Below are 17,224 nucleotides of genomic sequence, written 5' to 3'. Positions count from 1 at the left end.
TCATTAACACAAAGTCAAGTCAGCTAGACAGCGTGAAAAAATACCTGGCACTCAGATCTCACATTTAGCCTGAAAGCAGTGCCCTGCCACTCAAGAGGAACAAAACAGTCGTGCACTGTTTGTGACCTTCCTTTAGTTGTAACGTAGTGTCAATCACATTTGTCTTCAGTCCTTTCCAAATTATAACATGTATCACTTGTGCTTTAAATTTTGCGGACTTGACTTTTTTCTTCTCACAAAAGAGGACGCTCTCCATTATGTACAGTATTTCACATGAAATTTGTGAGGTTTATGACCTTTTCTTCACTTTGCTTGCTTTCTTGACACAGTTTCTCAGCCTTTACTTCACCAGTTTTGGTCTTTATTTTTTCTTGTTGTTGTTTGTTTTGTTTTATTTTGTATTCTCTCCAAAATCTCTCTTTCAAAACTGTGATTTATATCATTTGCTTAATTTCAGTTCTCACTTTCTACCTACCAAACAGATAGTTAGAAGAAAGAGAAGAAGATCTGACATATCCCAGGGCTTGTGATGGTCCTAAGACCTTGCACTGTAATATAAAGTTCCAAGTCCTCAGGTCCTCTCTAACTGTGGGATCTAAGGTGTAATGGTCTCATCCGTCATGGTTCTGTTTTTCACCTGAGAGAGTGAAATTAAGAAGTTTGTAAAGTTATTCATTTTTTCAGCCTCTCCTTTAAGATGATCTTGTACTCCTTCTTTTAGTTTTATGCTTGCTACAAAAAAAAAAAAAAAGTCTCTTTCTCCAAAATTTTTGTTTTGAATCTTTTTCTCCAGCAACTTTTTCCAGTTGTCATTCATCATTTCCAAGCTGGCAGAGGAGGCTATTGACTTGATAATTTTCACTACTACATTGGCAATTCAAGCTTAAGTTTTCTATCCATGGAGACCCAGATAGAACACACTGAGCGCAATGGAAGAAAAACTAAAATGGGTAACTTTGGAGGGTGTCCTTTCAACAGCTTATAATCAGTGCACATTCAATTGTTAACTTCACAGGCATTTGGATGGAAAGTTACTTTTTGGTTTTAAAAAAACAACACCACAACTTATTTTATTTGAATTCAATAACTTGCTGAAGAAGCTTCTGGATTTTTTTAGCCAAGTTGCTTTTCAAAGCTTTGCAACACATGTTCACACTTGTAGTTTCAGCTGTGTCTGTACATCTAATACATTTGGTCTGCCTTTGGAGGAAATTTACTGTGTAGTGGTTAAATATGATCAAATGCACTGTCGTCTTTCCTGTGCTGGTTGTCATTTTGCCTCTATTACTATTACTATTGTATATAAAATATACAAGAGTGTGTATTAGAAGAAGTTCATGTTGTAGAAGTGCAAAAGACCACAAATTACTCTTCTAAATCATTTGAAAAGTTTCTGAGGTATTTTTCATAGACCCATGTTTTTAAAAATCTAAAATTCACAGCCATCATGTGAGGCCAAATAGATTTCTTCAGCTCTTTTCTTATCTGAGGTTGTTGACCTCAGGAGAGGAGGAGAAGGTTACAGGGTCAAAGTCTTTTCCTCCTTGGAGCTTGCTGCTTGCTGGGAGAGGGTTGGCTGGAAAATAGATGTTTTAGAAAAAGGGTTGAGGGTCATGATTTTAATTCTGTTAGGGAACAGCTGGTTTGAGTTTCTTTCCACTTCTATCTTCCCTCCCTTCCTCACAAATCCATGGAGAGAGAAAAATTTGTTCAGAGGAAAGCAGTAACACAAAAATAAAGGACTGCAATATTTTCATATTTAAAATAGATCATGTTTGTTATAGGATTTCACATTAAGTGAGAAAAGAGGAAATTATTAAAATAACTCAAATCCATTATGTTTCAGGCACTGAATTGGGATTGATCTACAGTGCCAGAGGTCTATTTGTTTTCCTGCCAAATGTTAAATCTTTAATAGTAATGTTTTAAAGTTTTTAGTGGATAAACAGTATACATTATGATTTTAAATTTAGCGATGGACAAAGCTAATTATAAATATGCCGTGTTAGTTTGCATGCAAGTTGCTGAAGAAAGATGGTTTCATCTGGCTATTTCTGTTCAGATTTTCTTCATCGTTGCATGCTGCTTTCATGCACTAAGACCAAAGAGAGAGAAGGAAACTCACAACTCTCAAATGAATGGCAAACTAGGAACAGATTTTTCGTCTGCAGTCCTCTGAAACGTTGGCCTCAGGCTGTGTTGGTGTGTGGCTCAACAGCAATCAGAGGTCATAATTTCATTGGCGGTTAGCATCAGGTTTAATTTTTCTAATATGTTACATTTACCAAAATGTCTGGTTTCAGTTACACTTATGCACTGACTGAATCAGCTTTGAGCAGCATGATGTTTTAAGGTACCTGAAAGGCTACAAGAACGTTTATGGAACACATATGCTAATTGTTTTTAACCACTTTCCTTTCTAAACACAAAAATGTGTTTTTGGAAAGCCATTTAACAGTAGTAGCTAATCATGGTGTGTGTTTATTCTAAGAAATGAGCACAAGGAATAGGTAAAATAGTTGTTTTAACAAGACTGCCATCTACTGATTTCCACAATTAAAAATATCCCTGATGAGTAGATTGCTCGTGTTTTTTATAGCTTTATTTTTAAGATTTGCAAGATCAAGAAAATCCTAAAGTCTTTCTTTCACCTTAGGAATGCGACCAGGTTCACATTGATGACGTGTCTTCAGATGACAACGGTCAAGATTTAAGGTACAAGAGAACTGACAGAGATAAAATGTTGCTTTGCAAGTTCCTCCCTGGGAAAGTGATAAACTGCTGTAACGCTTACAGTAGCCCATTGTCTTTTTAGCTGTTTTAGCATTTGCAACCCAGCAGTGAGTAGCTGGTAGTTGAATGTAGCCTATTGCATTCAGTTAATTTTGGGGTTTTCTTATCTCTAAATAGCACCTATAACTTTGGAACGGATGGCTTTCCCGCAGCCGCCACCAGTGCTAATTTGTGCCTCGCAACGGGGGTGCGTGGAGGAGTCGACTGGATGAGAAAATTGGCTTTCCGCTACAGACGAGTAAAAGAAATATACAATACCTACAAAAACAATGTTGGAGGCAAGTGACTATGAAGCATCAAATATGAATGAGAAGCAGCAAAAAGGAAGGATTTTTGTTTTCTGTTGCTTTTTTAACATCGTAATATTTAACAAGCTGTTTAGTTGGCACTTTGTGGAAACTTGTATCTGAACTAATGAAAGCAAAGGAAAATGACAGAATGTCACTTAATTTCGGTGCAGACATGCCCTTATCTACTCCGCAGGTCTTCTTGGTCCAGCAAAAAGAGAGGCATGGTTACAACTAAGAGCAGAAATTGAAGCTTTGACAGATTCTTGGTTAACACTTGCACTGAAAGCACTCACCCTTATTCATTCAAGGTGAGTATGAAGAGCATGGAGTAGTTACAAAACATTAGGATGTCTGCTGGTGATTTAGAAGAGGCTGCCTGGTCTGGTGGACAAAACACTGGCCTGGGGGACCTTCTTCTCATTCTTCGTTCTGGTCTGACCCTGATGTTCTATACTTTGATCTCCCATAAGGTGGAGAAAAATAAGTTTCTTCACAAAGTAAGTGACAATAGTAATGATAAAGGGTTCTGATGGGAGGGATAAGGTTTTCGTTGTTTTGATTTGATTTGATTTTTTGTTTCATTTTGTTAAAAAAAAAATGCTTGTGTTGTCTGTTCCACAGGACAAATTGTGTGAATATTCTTGTAACAACTACTCAACTAATTCCAGCTCTGGCAAAAGTCTTGTTGTATGGATTAGGGGTCGTATTTCCCATAGAGAATATTTACAGCGCAACTAAAATAGGTGAGCTATTTTTATAATGTTGTGCTATATGTGTAGCTGTAATTCTAAATAAAAAGTTACTGGAGTCTCTATGTATTTTTTCTTAATACGTATTTAGAAGTATACAGATTAATAACTGATCTCATGAAATACGTTTCATGCTAAGGCACCTTAAAAGTGCTTATTTATGTATGTCATGATCCAGCACAGAAAACTTCATTAATCTCTATAAACAGTGATGCAGCCTCTGTTAGGAGGAAATATAATGATATTTGTTATGTGTTTTCTCAAAATTGTGAATGCATATTGCTGCTTAGATGGCTTATTGGTAGGTTGTCGGTAGAGACCACTGCAGTCATCTCAGATTAACAGAATAAATTCTGTGAAGGTAAGCCTTGGCTGCATTGATTTTCATGTGCTCTGGAGCAAATTTTGGTAAACAATTTACCAGAAGCAAGAATGTTTTGTTGCAGAATGTAATTATTTAAGTTCATTCATACTGACTGTAATAAGCTTCAGCCGGGCAAATGTTTATTTCTGTTTTCTGGTTCAATATAAAAGATGTTATTATGAGCATGTAGAGGTACATGGTACCAGATGGCAATGGTGCTTGTAGTTTTTAACATGATTATGACGTATCTGTTCTGTCTCAGATTCCCTCAAAATTGTGGGCTACATGAAAACATTTTTAATGTGTTCTTAAGTATCTATAATACAGGAAGCTCAAATGGCCAAGAAAAAAATGGTGGGTTATTTTTGTTTGGTTTTGTTTTTTTAAGAAACTTGGTTGAGAATTCTGTATAGAAATTAGGTAGCAGTGCCGTAAAAGATTTAAAACCAATTACTGGATAGAATTGTAACTGTACCTGTCTGTAGAATCTTTAAGGTGAATTAGAACATTGAATTATAATACTTTAAATACACATTTTAATTGCAACTTAGTAGTAAATATTCACTTATAACTTTAAGTACACAGGATGGCGGGTACTTTTGGAATACTGCATCCAGTCACTGACTGTCACAGAAAATCATGAGATTTTTGTAACATGACACAACTCATAATTTTCAAGAATGTTTTAATTAGTTAGTGTTGCAGGTTTTTTATGCCTAGTGCTACTGTTAAAGGGTGTCAGTGAGTGGTTTGGTTTCTATTGTCCTGTAGCTGAAATAACTATTTTGAAATTTACAATTCTTCCTGTCAGTTGCTCTAGACACCCAGTAGACACACAGGTAAGCATGCATTATGACCAGACTGAAGGGATCTTTCAGAATGGGAGCATTTAAGAAAACTTGACTGTAAGCATTCACTTACGTTCTGGCTTCCCAGTATCAGTACCTTGTATGTACAGAATTGGGATCATTTCCCTAGGTCTATGCAGTGAACTACTGAGCCAAGTTAATGGATCCCGCTGTAGGATCAAGGACCTTACCCATGTATTGGATTACAGGCATTTAAATCCAAATCTTTTTGGCGACCTCCTACATCAGGATACTACTGTTCCAGGAGCTGTGATTAATCTTGTCACAGGTTGCAGAGAAAAAGCTAGAATTTCTACTCAGATTCAATCAATTTACTCTGTTGAGGGATCTGGCTGTACACAGCTGGTAAGAGAGTTCTCCTGGTGGGGAAATCCCCTCTGAAACCTGTCTCAGATTAGTGCAGGAGACAAGAAAGGTGATATTGCAGACCTCTGGTATGCTACATCTACCATGTCGTGTGCATTTAAGGACCTTTCAGGGCAGATTTGAATGCTGCCTGTCAGCTGCTCTGGCAGAAGCAAAGCTTCAGTGGGCTTTGGAGCACCAGGAGAGGTGCCATCCTGCAGGAGAGGCTCTTCTCTCTTCTCTCGCAGTAGTTGTAATTATGTAGTCAAAGTTTTGGGGGGTCCAAGCTAAAGTAGTAGCAGGTGATTTCATGATATCCCATGACCACCTATCCTGAATAGTCTGTTTTGTTTTTTGGTTTTGTTTTGTTTTTTTTTTTCTTCCAGGAAAGGAAAGTTGTTTTGAGCGAATAATTCAGAGATTTGGAAGGAAAGTAGTGTATGTGGTTATAGGGGATGGTGTTGAAGAAGAACAAGGCGCAAAGAAGGTAATGGCTCTTTTTCAAGATTTCAGGGGTCTGAAAGTAAAATCATCCTTTTGTTAGATATGGAACAGTGTGTACTGGCATTTGATTTTTGTATCTTTGCTTTATGAATTACAACGTTTTGATCATATCTAGTAGATAGCTGCATAAAACTGTAGATAATGATGTGTCCTGCTGTTCTCCAAAAGACACATTATGCTAGCTGTGTATGTTTGGTGTACTTCAAAAAGGAGCCAGAAAATGGGTCCTGGCTTCTGTGCCAAGAACTAATAGTTCTGTTTTCATTGGCATCCCAAAATACTACATCAGATGTTATGAATATAAGCAAAAAATTCTTACTGATCAAAAGCAGTGTGCTATTTGACCGTATGAAATACATATATGTCACACCTTGAATAGGTATGTAGGGCTGGAGTACTTACACGTAAATTTCAGTTTTCTTGTGGGTCCATAATTTCAACTCAGTATTCAGGTAAATACTCGTGGCTTGTCCTGCATTCATAACCTCAGTTAACTGAGCAGAGGATACTATTTGCATGTGTATTTATTATTTTTTCCTTTCCTCTGGGAGAAAGGGAAAAAATCATATTTTTTTTCCCCAGTGTGGAGTAAGCTTCTTAAAGAGCAATACTTCCTGCTGGCAAATAATCAGCAGTATTCCTAGTCTCACTCTTTTATCAAAGAGAAGCAGATACGGAGTCTTCGCTTGAAGGAATGAGGCATAATTTTGACTATTGGAACAATAGGAGAAAGAATGTGAAAATGGGCATTTTGATTATTGCTTCCTTTTACAGGTAAATTGGTTTTACACAACTTCTCTTTTACCACAAAAAATCTCTGTGATACTTTTATATCTGTTTCCACTGTAACTTTCTAAATTGGCAGAGTAAAACAAATTAGCCTAGATGGCATTTTACCAGATGTACCAATGACTGGTTTTGCTTCATGAAATCTGGTTTTTGTGCCCCTGGAGCATTTCAGGCAGGTTCCCGGCTTGTCCCGGCACTTTGCAGAGCATCAGTTTCATATATCCCTTTGGCGGACGGACGGGAACAGTTTGCTCCTTTCTCCTTCAGAAATGCCTTTCATCTTTGCAGAGAAATGTTTTCCCGCTGTAAATGATTACATTTTAAAAGCTGCATTTAAGATCAGTAGAAAAAAAAATCTTCTTTGTTCCTTTTCTGTTGCTCGGTGAAATAGTGTTGTATATGATAATGGCAGGAGTAGTCCTTTTGGTAACATTATCTAATTCACTGCTTTTTTCAACAGGAAACATGATTCAGAAAAGCATAAGAAAAAGCCTTTCCAGTTGCTAAGAGGTGTAGCAGCATAGAAAGTTCCTTTGTGCCTTTGCTTCTGTATATTCTTTCTTGGTGGAAGGAATTTTCAGATTTAAAGTATGTTAGATGCTCTGGATTAAATTATCTCCTACAGCAATGCCAGGGAAGTCAATAAATGTACCAGCAGCCCAGCCTTTCTGCAGAAACTATTAATTTGATTAAGGGAAATGCTTCTTTGATTTTTGTCCTGCTCCACCTAAAAACAATTCACCATTGCAAGTTGTGACAGCAGGGTTTGCCCTCAGATGCTTCAAAAGAAAGAGCCACACAGTGCCTTGCTGTACTGGAAGCTGCTCTCAACTCAGATGATGCCTTATTGATTATCTGCTCCTCAGATTTTTTTTAGCATTATAAGGAGGAGTAGGCATGGGAATGCACCCTAGAGTATGCTTAAGGTTAAGACATATGCCCTGCCTAATGAATAAATGGTATTGCTGTATTAGAAAATTGTAAAAGCCTAGATCTTCTCCAGTGAGTGTGGAAAGAAACCAGGAACTACCCCTACAGAAAGTGTGAAGCCTATCAACCCAAACTGACGTGACTGTCTCCATTACCTTTCTTATCCCCCTCACACTGTAGCTGCTTCCTTTCCATCAGCATATTGGATTTTGAGATATTCTCAAGGCAGGGACAGATTTTATGTTATTCCTTTGTACTGTGCTTTGCTGAAGGGCTTTGGCCTGTGAGGAAGCCCTTAGTGTATGTGCATTTCTTTACGTAGGACACAGACAGTACGTCCTTCTTTAATGTTTGAATAGTCCTTCACTGATTACTCTAGTGAGTATTTTTAAGTGAGCATATAAATTCAAATCTATTTCATATGAAAGATTTTTATTCTGATTCTTTAGTGAAAAGAGCTGAACTTCAAGCTTAGGAGGTGATAAAGATAAGGTTTTTTATTAAAAATAATTTACCAATAATTTAGTCAATTGCTTAATCATGAAACAAGGTTTTTCAGTTTAGTCCTTTATTTAATCTAAATCTTGAGTCAATACAATAAAAGAAAGAAAAAAAAATCTTTTTTCTATTTTTTAGCTTTTATTGTAAAAATTCAATAATACATACTTTTTAATACAGGTGAAAAGGTCATTGCTGTTTTGAAAAAAAAATTTGGGACAGACATTTTCAGTAAATTGCCTCCTTTGATCGATGAAAATAAATACAACACACTGAGGAAACCGCATACTCTTACATTTCATGCAGCATGGGACAAGCCATGGTATCAACACCTTGGCTGAGCTGTCACTTCCTGCAAAATATTTTATAAGACAATTAAAATCCTCAGGACGTTTGCATTACAGGCTCAGGAGAAATCGTACCCTTCTGGGTCAGTTCAGCAAGCAGCCAGGGCAGCTGTAACTCCAGGGTTCACGTGGAGGTTGCTACCTTTGGATCTGCTTCCCCAGGAGAAGAGGGAGAGGAGGGAAGAGAGAAGAGGGGGGAGAGGCAAGGGGTGCACGGGGATGGGTACAGTGTGGGGACATGTGCCTGCAGCAAGCCCAGGCGTGGGGCTGCCTTCTTGCCCTGTGTACATCTGCATGCCACTGCAGTGACATAAGTTTCTAGGTTTCTCTGCCAGAGACTCTGATGTCTTGTTTGTTTGTTTGTTTGTTTGTTTCCTTTTCCCTTTTTCTTGAGCTCTTCTTTTGCATTTGCATTTAGAGACACAGTTGGGAAGTATCCATAAGGCAGAAAAAAAGTCCTGCATTTTCCTACTTAGGAGAATCCTCCAAAGGGTTTCTCATTTGCCAGATGAGACAAAGGAGGAGGATCTCTCCATGGAGGAGCTGGATTTTAAATCAGGTGATTTGGGAGAGCCTAGGCAAATCAGTTTCTCCCTTTGTCTCTGAAATGGTTGCACTGCTTTGGAGGGAAATTGAGAGGAAAAATCATAAATCTTCATGGAGCAATAAATAGAATATAAATGGGTATCCAATCTGCCACTGCTTTAAAGCTTGCAGTCACACTGTGCTGCTCAGGTTTGGGGTAGGAAGCAAAGACGACTGCTTAGCAAAATCTGGCAGAAACACAATAAAAATACTGTTAAAGATGACAGAAACTTATGAGTTTTCTATTCAAATGTGTCATAAATCTCAGGAGTAAGGTTTTTTTAGAAATATGTATTCATTTCAGGGAAGGAGGATAGTCTGCACTTTTCAGTATTGCCATCAAAAAATGTCTTTGTTTTGTGCATGTGTTGAATAGAAACACTTTCATTTATTTGGTTTAATAAAATAGTTGAAGATTGGTTCTTTTAGTAAATATATGCTGAAAAATAATACTGTTTCTATTTCAGAAATGAATTACCTTAATATGTTTAGGTTATTGAATAATTTTATAAATATTAGATTTACTAAATTAATAATTTAATTTTTCATGCCTTTACCAAATTAACACAAAGTCAAACTTTCACCACCACATTTCATTTCAAAATATCATTAAAACAGTCATAAATAAATTTATTATCAAGTATCATATATTATTAATTATCTTCAAAATGATCCATGCCTTTTAGTAGAAAAAAGCTTCATATTTACTTGGAAGATACTGAAATAGCAAACAAAATCCTTGCTTTACTACCAGTCTAGTCATATGTTCCTCCAATAAGCAATAAGAAAAGCTTTCTCATAGTTTCATTAGCATCCAGTTACACTGCTTGTTTATTAGTGGTTAGCATTTGTCATCCATTCTCGCACAGTAGTAAATGAGATATTAGCATTTTTTCATGTGCCCAGAATAGAAGACACGTGTTGTGCATGACATGTGTGGTAAGTGTTGGCAGAGAGGGCTTTCTGAAGGCAATATGTAGTAAATATATATCCAAAGAAACTCTTGTTTGCTCATTTAGTAAGAAAAAATGGGCCTCTGCCTCATGGCTGTGTTGCCACTGTTGACAATAGTTGTGGATATGTGGGGCATGGTAATACAGGAATAATGTGCAAGGTTTTGTATGACCATTCTGTTACTTCAAGCATTTTTCTTTTGTACAGTCATTTGTTTTCTTAGATAAGGTGAAAATTATTGTATATACGTAGTAAACACTCATGCATACATATGGACACATATGTGTACGAGACTGCGTATACACACACAGGCACATGCATATGGCTATATATAGATCTGTATCAGGTTTGTTTCCCCTCCTCTTAGCTAGAAGTCTTAGAAGTCTGTGCTGTAGGGTCAAACTGATAGAGATCTGAATCAGCCACATTCGACCCATGCACGGAGCGCCCATGCAGATTCCAGTCCCCATGCAGCCGCTGCGTTCCTAGCATGTTTCATTTCTTGGGAGTGTACTGCCGGTCCTTTGACCTATATGCAGGAGAACTGAAAATAATTGTAATCCTGAGATTTACACAACCTCTTTGTTTTCACGGGACTCTCCAGGCTCTCATTCCACACCTCACTCTTATAACTGAATGGTATAAATGGAGGTATACTCCTTTCACAGACAGACATAAATAAAGCAGAGGACGCTAAAGTGAATTTCAAATTTGCAACGATATAGCCAAAATAATGACCACTTAAAGTTTTGGTTTAAAATCTGACCATAAACAGCTGAGGGTAATCGAAAACTCAATATTGCATATGGGCATCATAGCAAGAATCACTGTGATTTGATTTAGCAGAAACTAAACCTTCTGTTAAAACAATCAGGATCTTTAACTGCCCTAGAAGCCTGGTGTGTGTACACTCTGTGATGCTGAGGTTGTTACTAGGGAAGCAGTATAATGCTGGAGCTGCATGAGGTGGGAGCTGGAAGCCAAGAATTTATTACTACAATTCTCCCTATTCATTAGTTTGCTGTATGACCTTGGAGGGCTTCCATGTCATTGACTCTTGGCTTCTGCATAGACAGTGTTCAAAGGCAGATGTCCACCAAACCCCTCACCACACGACAGCTTTGGTATGCAATTTGCACTCCTCTGACCCAGTGGCTGAGGCAGAACTGGTGCCAAGCCGACAGCGAGAGCTGGGAGACCAGGTACATGCTGCCTCGCAGCTCGTGAGAGGAGAGGGAAACTGCAGCCATGCAAGAAAGGGAGGCAGCACTGCTGAGTGCCCTCAGTCAGCAAACACGACTCATCATCTGCAAACACAAACCTGTACCTGTTTGTCCTTGATGTAATGCCCCTATCAGATGTTACAAGTTCTGCCAGGAGGTTCTTGCAGCCTCAGTAAGTGATAGATAGACAGAAGCTTTTGGAGATCCTGGAGAACAGCATGATGAGGAATTTTTATTTCTCTTTGCTATTGTTCATTCATTTCCTGAGCATGATGCAATAAATGAATCTTTAGGAAAGATTTGAGTTGGAAAGCAGTGGTGCCTGACCTGACAGTGAAGAGGACAGACTGTCTGTGTGGTCTAACAGGAAAGACACTGGGAGCTGTAACTCAATGAGCTAATTGCATCTAGTTTCTGTCACTGGTGGAGCATAGAACCGACTCAATAGAAGTCTAGATTGAAGATGCTGAAATAGTAGATGTCATGTTTAATGCTTCCTTCTTAAGGAGAGGAGTAATGTGTAGAAGTATTTTGAAAATAATCTAAACATTTGTTCCAACATCTCACTTGTCTCTGAATTATTATCCCCCCGCCCCCCCCCCCCCCCCCCAAACAGCTGTGGCTCACTTATTTATCTTCAGGCTAAGACTTAGTCAGTTCTTTCTTAAGTCTGGAGGTTTTTTTGGGGAAAAAAAATTGGTTTCTTTTGGGCAGAACTAAACAAGAGGTGCTCACCAAATGCTCTCCAGCTGTTAGTGGGCATTTTTTCCATGGTAGAAAACTAGAGTTATTCTGAAATAAAAACCTTGAAACATGGACACTGGGTGCTCAGCCCCACATCCATCACTCTGCAGTCCCTCTTATTGTGCAATTCTACTTGCTAATACTTGTCCTTAATTTGGTGCATGCTTTCCAGATTCCTTAGAGTGCTCCTTTGCTGGTCATGCACCATTCTTTAGCAAAGTCTTGCTGATTAATATTAATTAATCCAGCATTATCTCCTCTGTCTTTCACAAAAGCAACCGATGATTACTCCCTAGCAGTTGCCATTTGATTTCAGAGAGACTTGCCAATACTCACTTAATTAGGTTTCTTTTAAGAATCTCTGCTTTATTCCATAAGTTGAACCCAATTCATCATCACATTGATATCTGGATTGAAGCATTATCCTCCTAAAAATAATTCTTGTTTATATAGTGACAGATGTTTACCTGAGCTCTGAAGACAAATTTATCATAAGCTGTGTGCTAAGGTGTTTGATTGATGGGGCAGGTTTAGAGCAAATGTGCAGGGTTCACATTAAACACGCAAAAACATGCAAAAACCCTCTGGAAACAGAGGGTTTTACATCGTGCTTTTATGTTGTTTTCAAAGTTGTTCTCTATTCAAAATTTGAGGATGAAGACCTGAATTAAAGGGGGAGGTCAGCATAGAAGTGATGATCAGAAGAGATGGAGTTTTGCTGCTGATTTAAATAGAATTTGGAATTTCCTCAGGAACTGCTGAGGGAGGATGAAGAAAACTTTTCTGAGAAACTGTCAATAAAGTGCCTGGGGATCTCAGAAGCTATTGTGATAGTAAATTGCTTGTGGTTTGCCTCCTAAAGATGCTGGACACAAGCTGACCCAATGAAATGGTGAATATGGCCATGTGCAACCTTAAGAATATTGTTGCATTGAAACTATTTTCCTGTGGGATTGATAGAAATTTTCCTGAAGAAAGCTGATGGTTATCTTTTATTTTTATTATTATTATTTATTTATGCAAAAGTTCTTGCTGACAGTATAATCCTTGTTTTACAGTTTAAAGATAATAAGTATTCTTAATCAGATTTTTACCCTTCATGGATGAGGTAATGTGTGCTTTTTTCTGGCATTTGTTTTTGCTTTCTTCAGGTTCTTTGTGAACATAGTTGTGCTCCAGACTGAGATCTTATTACAGTTAATAGGAAAAAAATATGTATTTATTTTTAAATTGTCCCATATGGAAAATATGTTTTAAGATCAGTGCTAACAAAGACTGATGTTGTACAAACCACCAGGATAAAATTCCCTTCAAAGTGATGTGAGCAACATATGAACTATCCTGAATCATCTCTGCTAGGTTCATAACTCACCTGCCAGGGATAGTTTCCCAAAAAATAAATATGTTTTGATAGTAAATATTACTATCACTTCCTTTCTTTCTTTTTTTTTTTTTTTGATGAAGTCCTGTTCCCTTCCTCGAATTACCCACCTGCTTCATGTATAGAATAGTTTGCCTATTTTTTTTTCCTAGAAACAGCATTTTCTTCTGCAATATATCATAATTTGATTTTCTTAAAAAGAAATGAGAAATCCCTCCCTTCCTTAAGATCTCATGACATTGTTATTCGTGTTGGCAAATAGATGTCCTATTATTGATAATTTATGCTGGGGGATCAGAGAAACCAGAGATAAATGTGAAAGGCTTGGGGGTTTAAGAACTCTGACTCTTGCTTTTTCTTTGCTGCGTTACCTTATTCTTGCAAAAGACAATGGGTGGGTCTAAATACCAGAATGCTTTGGGTTATTTTTACATGTTGTCTGTGCTGTTCACAGCATGCTATGCCATTTTGGAGGATCTCGAGCCACTCTGACCTTATGGCCCTTCACCATGCCTTGGAACTGGAGTACTTGTAGCAGCTCAGCAGCACTTTGAAACCCCAGAGCCTCCTTCTGCCCATGGACAGTATGCCTGTGTCTTGTGTCAGCATTGGACTACAGAACTTTGTGATTTCAACATGTTGACGTACAGCTGCAATTGGTCTTAACCCTTGCCCTTTCAGTAAATGGAGGAGCATGTCTCTTTCTTCAGAACAGCTGTTGACTCTGGTACTGCAAGTCCAACGAAAATAAGCCATGCGAATGTTTTAACAACTCATCTTTACCATATTTGCTACCAAAAAGAAATGGAAAAGGAAAAAAAAAAAGAAAAAAAAAGGAAATAAAAGGTTCGTACCTGTGAAGAAAAAAAGGACCTGCAAGTGCTTTGTTGTTTTTAGACTCTTCAATGTGACACACACCGTTTCTTCAACACAGCGAACTTGATTGCACAATGAAGACTGAGATTTTTCAAAATACCAGTGGAGTAATTTTCTTGTAAAGAAGGTTTACTTTTTGGTTTCTCATACCCAGGGTACTCTGTACATCTTTACTTATTTATGAACAGACTATATTTTGACATCATATAACTGAGGATATGTATAATAGGAATAAAGGCTATTATAAGCCTTTGCCGTATGGTACAGCAACTACTTTTGATTTTAGCACATTACAGAGTAGTTTAAAATATGTCTAATTTAAACAAATAGGTACATCACTGAGACAATCATGTACAGGAAGAATTTTTTGTGTAAATTTGTAATAATGAATGATTCTTTTACATATTGTTAAGGTAAATGCTATTGAAAGATAGTAATGCCTTGTTGGTAAAGAATGAGGCCACATGTACACAAACTGTTGTGCAGTGCCTTATCAATGCGTTGGTTATAAATATGTAGATAATGGATTTTTTTAGATAAATTTGTCAAGACCAAAAGCATGGATGTCAAGTGTCAATAGGAAGTGGGTTTTGTTCTTTTCAGCTACTTCTCTACCTTTTTCCTCGCTCACCTACTCTGATTATGAAAAGATCAATTTCGTTTCCCCCACTAAGGAAATATACATAATACACAACCAAAGAGGAATGCATTGCTGTCTTCTGTTTCCTCTTTTAATGTCAACATATTAACCCTTTTTTAGAGTATTGAAAAATGAATTAACAGATTCATTCCATAAAGAAATATAGAGAGAACACAAATATATTTTAAGACATGACTTAAACTGGCATCTAGGTACCAAATAGTTTTTGTCTTGTCCAAAAATAAAGGAAATTATCATCATCATTATTTTTAGAAATTAGAAATGGGAATATTTTGGAGAAATTGAACAAGGATACTCATATACATTTAAGTTTTTTAATCCTCTTCCACCAGGAGTCAGATTTTCCTAAGATATAACATCCATTGCCGGCAATGGAAATACTGAAATACTTATTGCCAAGGAGTTAAAATTTGCTTTTCTCTATATCCACTTATAGGACAAACCTAAACTGTGTCTGTCTGTGACTTGTGACTTTTCTAATCTTGAAGGCGATGAGCTACTTGGTCAGATAAACTGTCAGTCTGACTTTTTGGCTTGAATTGTACCAATTCCCTTTGCCTGATCTGAATCTCTTCATCTAAAAAAAAAAAAAAAAAAAAAAAAAAAGCATCAGCTTTGTTGGTTCATTCTCCAGCTTTTCTTCTTGTTTTCTTTTGCTAAAAACACCAGCCTTGAAACAGCTACCTGCAAAGCTACAAAGCATCAATGTAGCTGCAAAGTAACACCCTTCTCTATTGGAGGAATCATATTGCTGCTAGAATTCAATGTTTGTGGATTGCTTTATTACCAACAAAGAGGTTTTTATCCTACCAAGACTTGCACATGTGCTTTACTTTACCCGGTATGAGTACTAGAATTCACACAGTACTCACATACATACATAAAGCACGTTGTGGGTAGTTTTTAGAATTGAGACTATAATTAGCCTATTTTTTTTTTCTTCAAGCAAATTAGACAGTGATGGGAAGTTGGTTGTATTTTTTTTTTTGGTCTCTTTTCAATTTTTAGTCACTTGCGGACTGAAAAATAAAAGTTTATCTGGGCCTTATTGTACAAAAAGTGTGTTGTGTCCACAATTGTGTACAGAATTTTTCTTCATTAATTTTGTTTTAAATTAATAAAATTGATTTGTGAACATATTAAACAATCCTCTGGTATGCAAGTCTATGATATTTTTGCCCTCTAGGTTTGGAATGGGGAGACATCTCTCTTTTCTGTCCCAAGGCAAAAGTTGTTTACCTGGTTATGCCCTGCTGAGGTGTTAAATAGGATAACAATATTTGTGCCTAGTTTACAAAAGTCTCAGTTAGATGGGTTGTTTTGCTTATCAGGGGGAGCTAGAGAAGATCAGTGCAGAAATGGCCCTACAAATAGGAGTTGGTGCACAGTGTCCCAGAAACCTGTGTCTAAGTGACTTATAAAAAGTGCCTAAATGTTAGGTACTGTGGTGCCTCTGCTGGTTACCCCAGTGCAAACATGCCCTGAATGGATTAACCCCATCGTTCAGACATCTCACTCTGGGCTACGGCAAGTCTCCAAACCTCTGAGGATCTACAGGCCCAAGCATCTCTGGGAGTTAAAGATTTGCATTTGTCTTTTACAAGCATGGAGCAGGGTCACCCTTTAAATCAGGGAAGAAGTGGCAATGCCACCTTTTTAAAGCAGACCCATGTTGGTTTACCATAGACCAATGAAGCGTTGACTCAAGAGTGGGTTTGATTCTCTCTCTTAGTGATGGCGAGGGGTATGCCCATACTCACATCTAGCCTTCCACAAGTTCATGTGAATTAATGGCTTTTAGACTAATCTGCCCAAGAAATACGGTATTCCTCCTGGTACTGCCATGCCACCTGCACAGAGATTAGTCAAGCTGAAGACTGCAGAAAAGTAAGCGAGCCAGAAGGTGAGTATGGCTGCATTGAATGGAAAAGCAGGATCAGCTGGAGGAGATACTGTGCTGTCAACCATGTATGATTTTTTGCAATGGCTGATGTAGTACCCTCTCTGCTCCTCCAACCACAAGCCTTGAAAAGAAGCTTTCTGGACTAGTGAGATCCGAGTTTTGTTGCTGTATTATGGCATGGCTTCAAAGGAGAGAGGGACAGTGCTACAAGGTGGGAAGTGTGAGGCTTAGTTAAAAGTGAGTTTGTGTCTTCTCAGGGTAAAAGGGAATTAAGTCTGCAAAACTTCCTTTTTGAACTAATTGCCTGATTAAAACAGCAGTGACCAAAAGGAGTGCATTGCAGCCATTCCCAGCATGTTGTAGAATTAACTGATGTCTGACAGGTTATCTGGGACACTTGATCCTACTGGTGTCTGAGG

General features: G+C 37.7%; 1 protein-coding gene across 10 annotated transcripts in view; it reads left to right on the top strand.

The window, feature by feature from the left end:
• Positions 1-15,977, top strand: part of EYA1 (EYA transcriptional coactivator and phosphatase 1) — a 165,867-nt gene extending 149,890 nt beyond the window's left edge. For all 10 annotated transcript variants that reach the window (XM_035563142.2, XM_035563139.2, XM_035563137.2 and 7 more), the window contains 6 exons: positions 2,657-2,715; positions 2,911-3,071; positions 3,277-3,391; positions 3,705-3,826; positions 5,797-5,897; positions 13,820-15,977. In XM_035563142.2, the coding sequence (XP_035419035.1) occupies positions 2,657-2,715; positions 2,911-3,071; positions 3,277-3,391; positions 3,705-3,826; positions 5,797-5,897; positions 13,820-13,900 (639 nt within the window). In that variant the 3' untranslated portion in view covers positions 13,901-15,977. The remainder of the gene's footprint in view (positions 1-2,656; positions 2,716-2,910; positions 3,072-3,276; positions 3,392-3,704; positions 3,827-5,796; positions 5,898-13,819) is intronic.
• The last annotated feature ends 1,247 nt before the right edge of the window (positions 15,978-17,224 follow it).

The sequence above is a fragment of the Cygnus atratus genome, chromosome 2 (assembly GCF_013377495.2).
Source record: "Cygnus atratus isolate AKBS03 ecotype Queensland, Australia chromosome 2, CAtr_DNAZoo_HiC_assembly, whole genome shotgun sequence".
Classification (NCBI taxonomy): Eukaryota; Metazoa; Chordata; class Aves; order Anseriformes; family Anatidae; genus Cygnus; species Cygnus atratus.
Note: the sequence above shows the minus strand (reverse complement) of the source record. Positions and strands in the feature narration are given on the sequence as shown.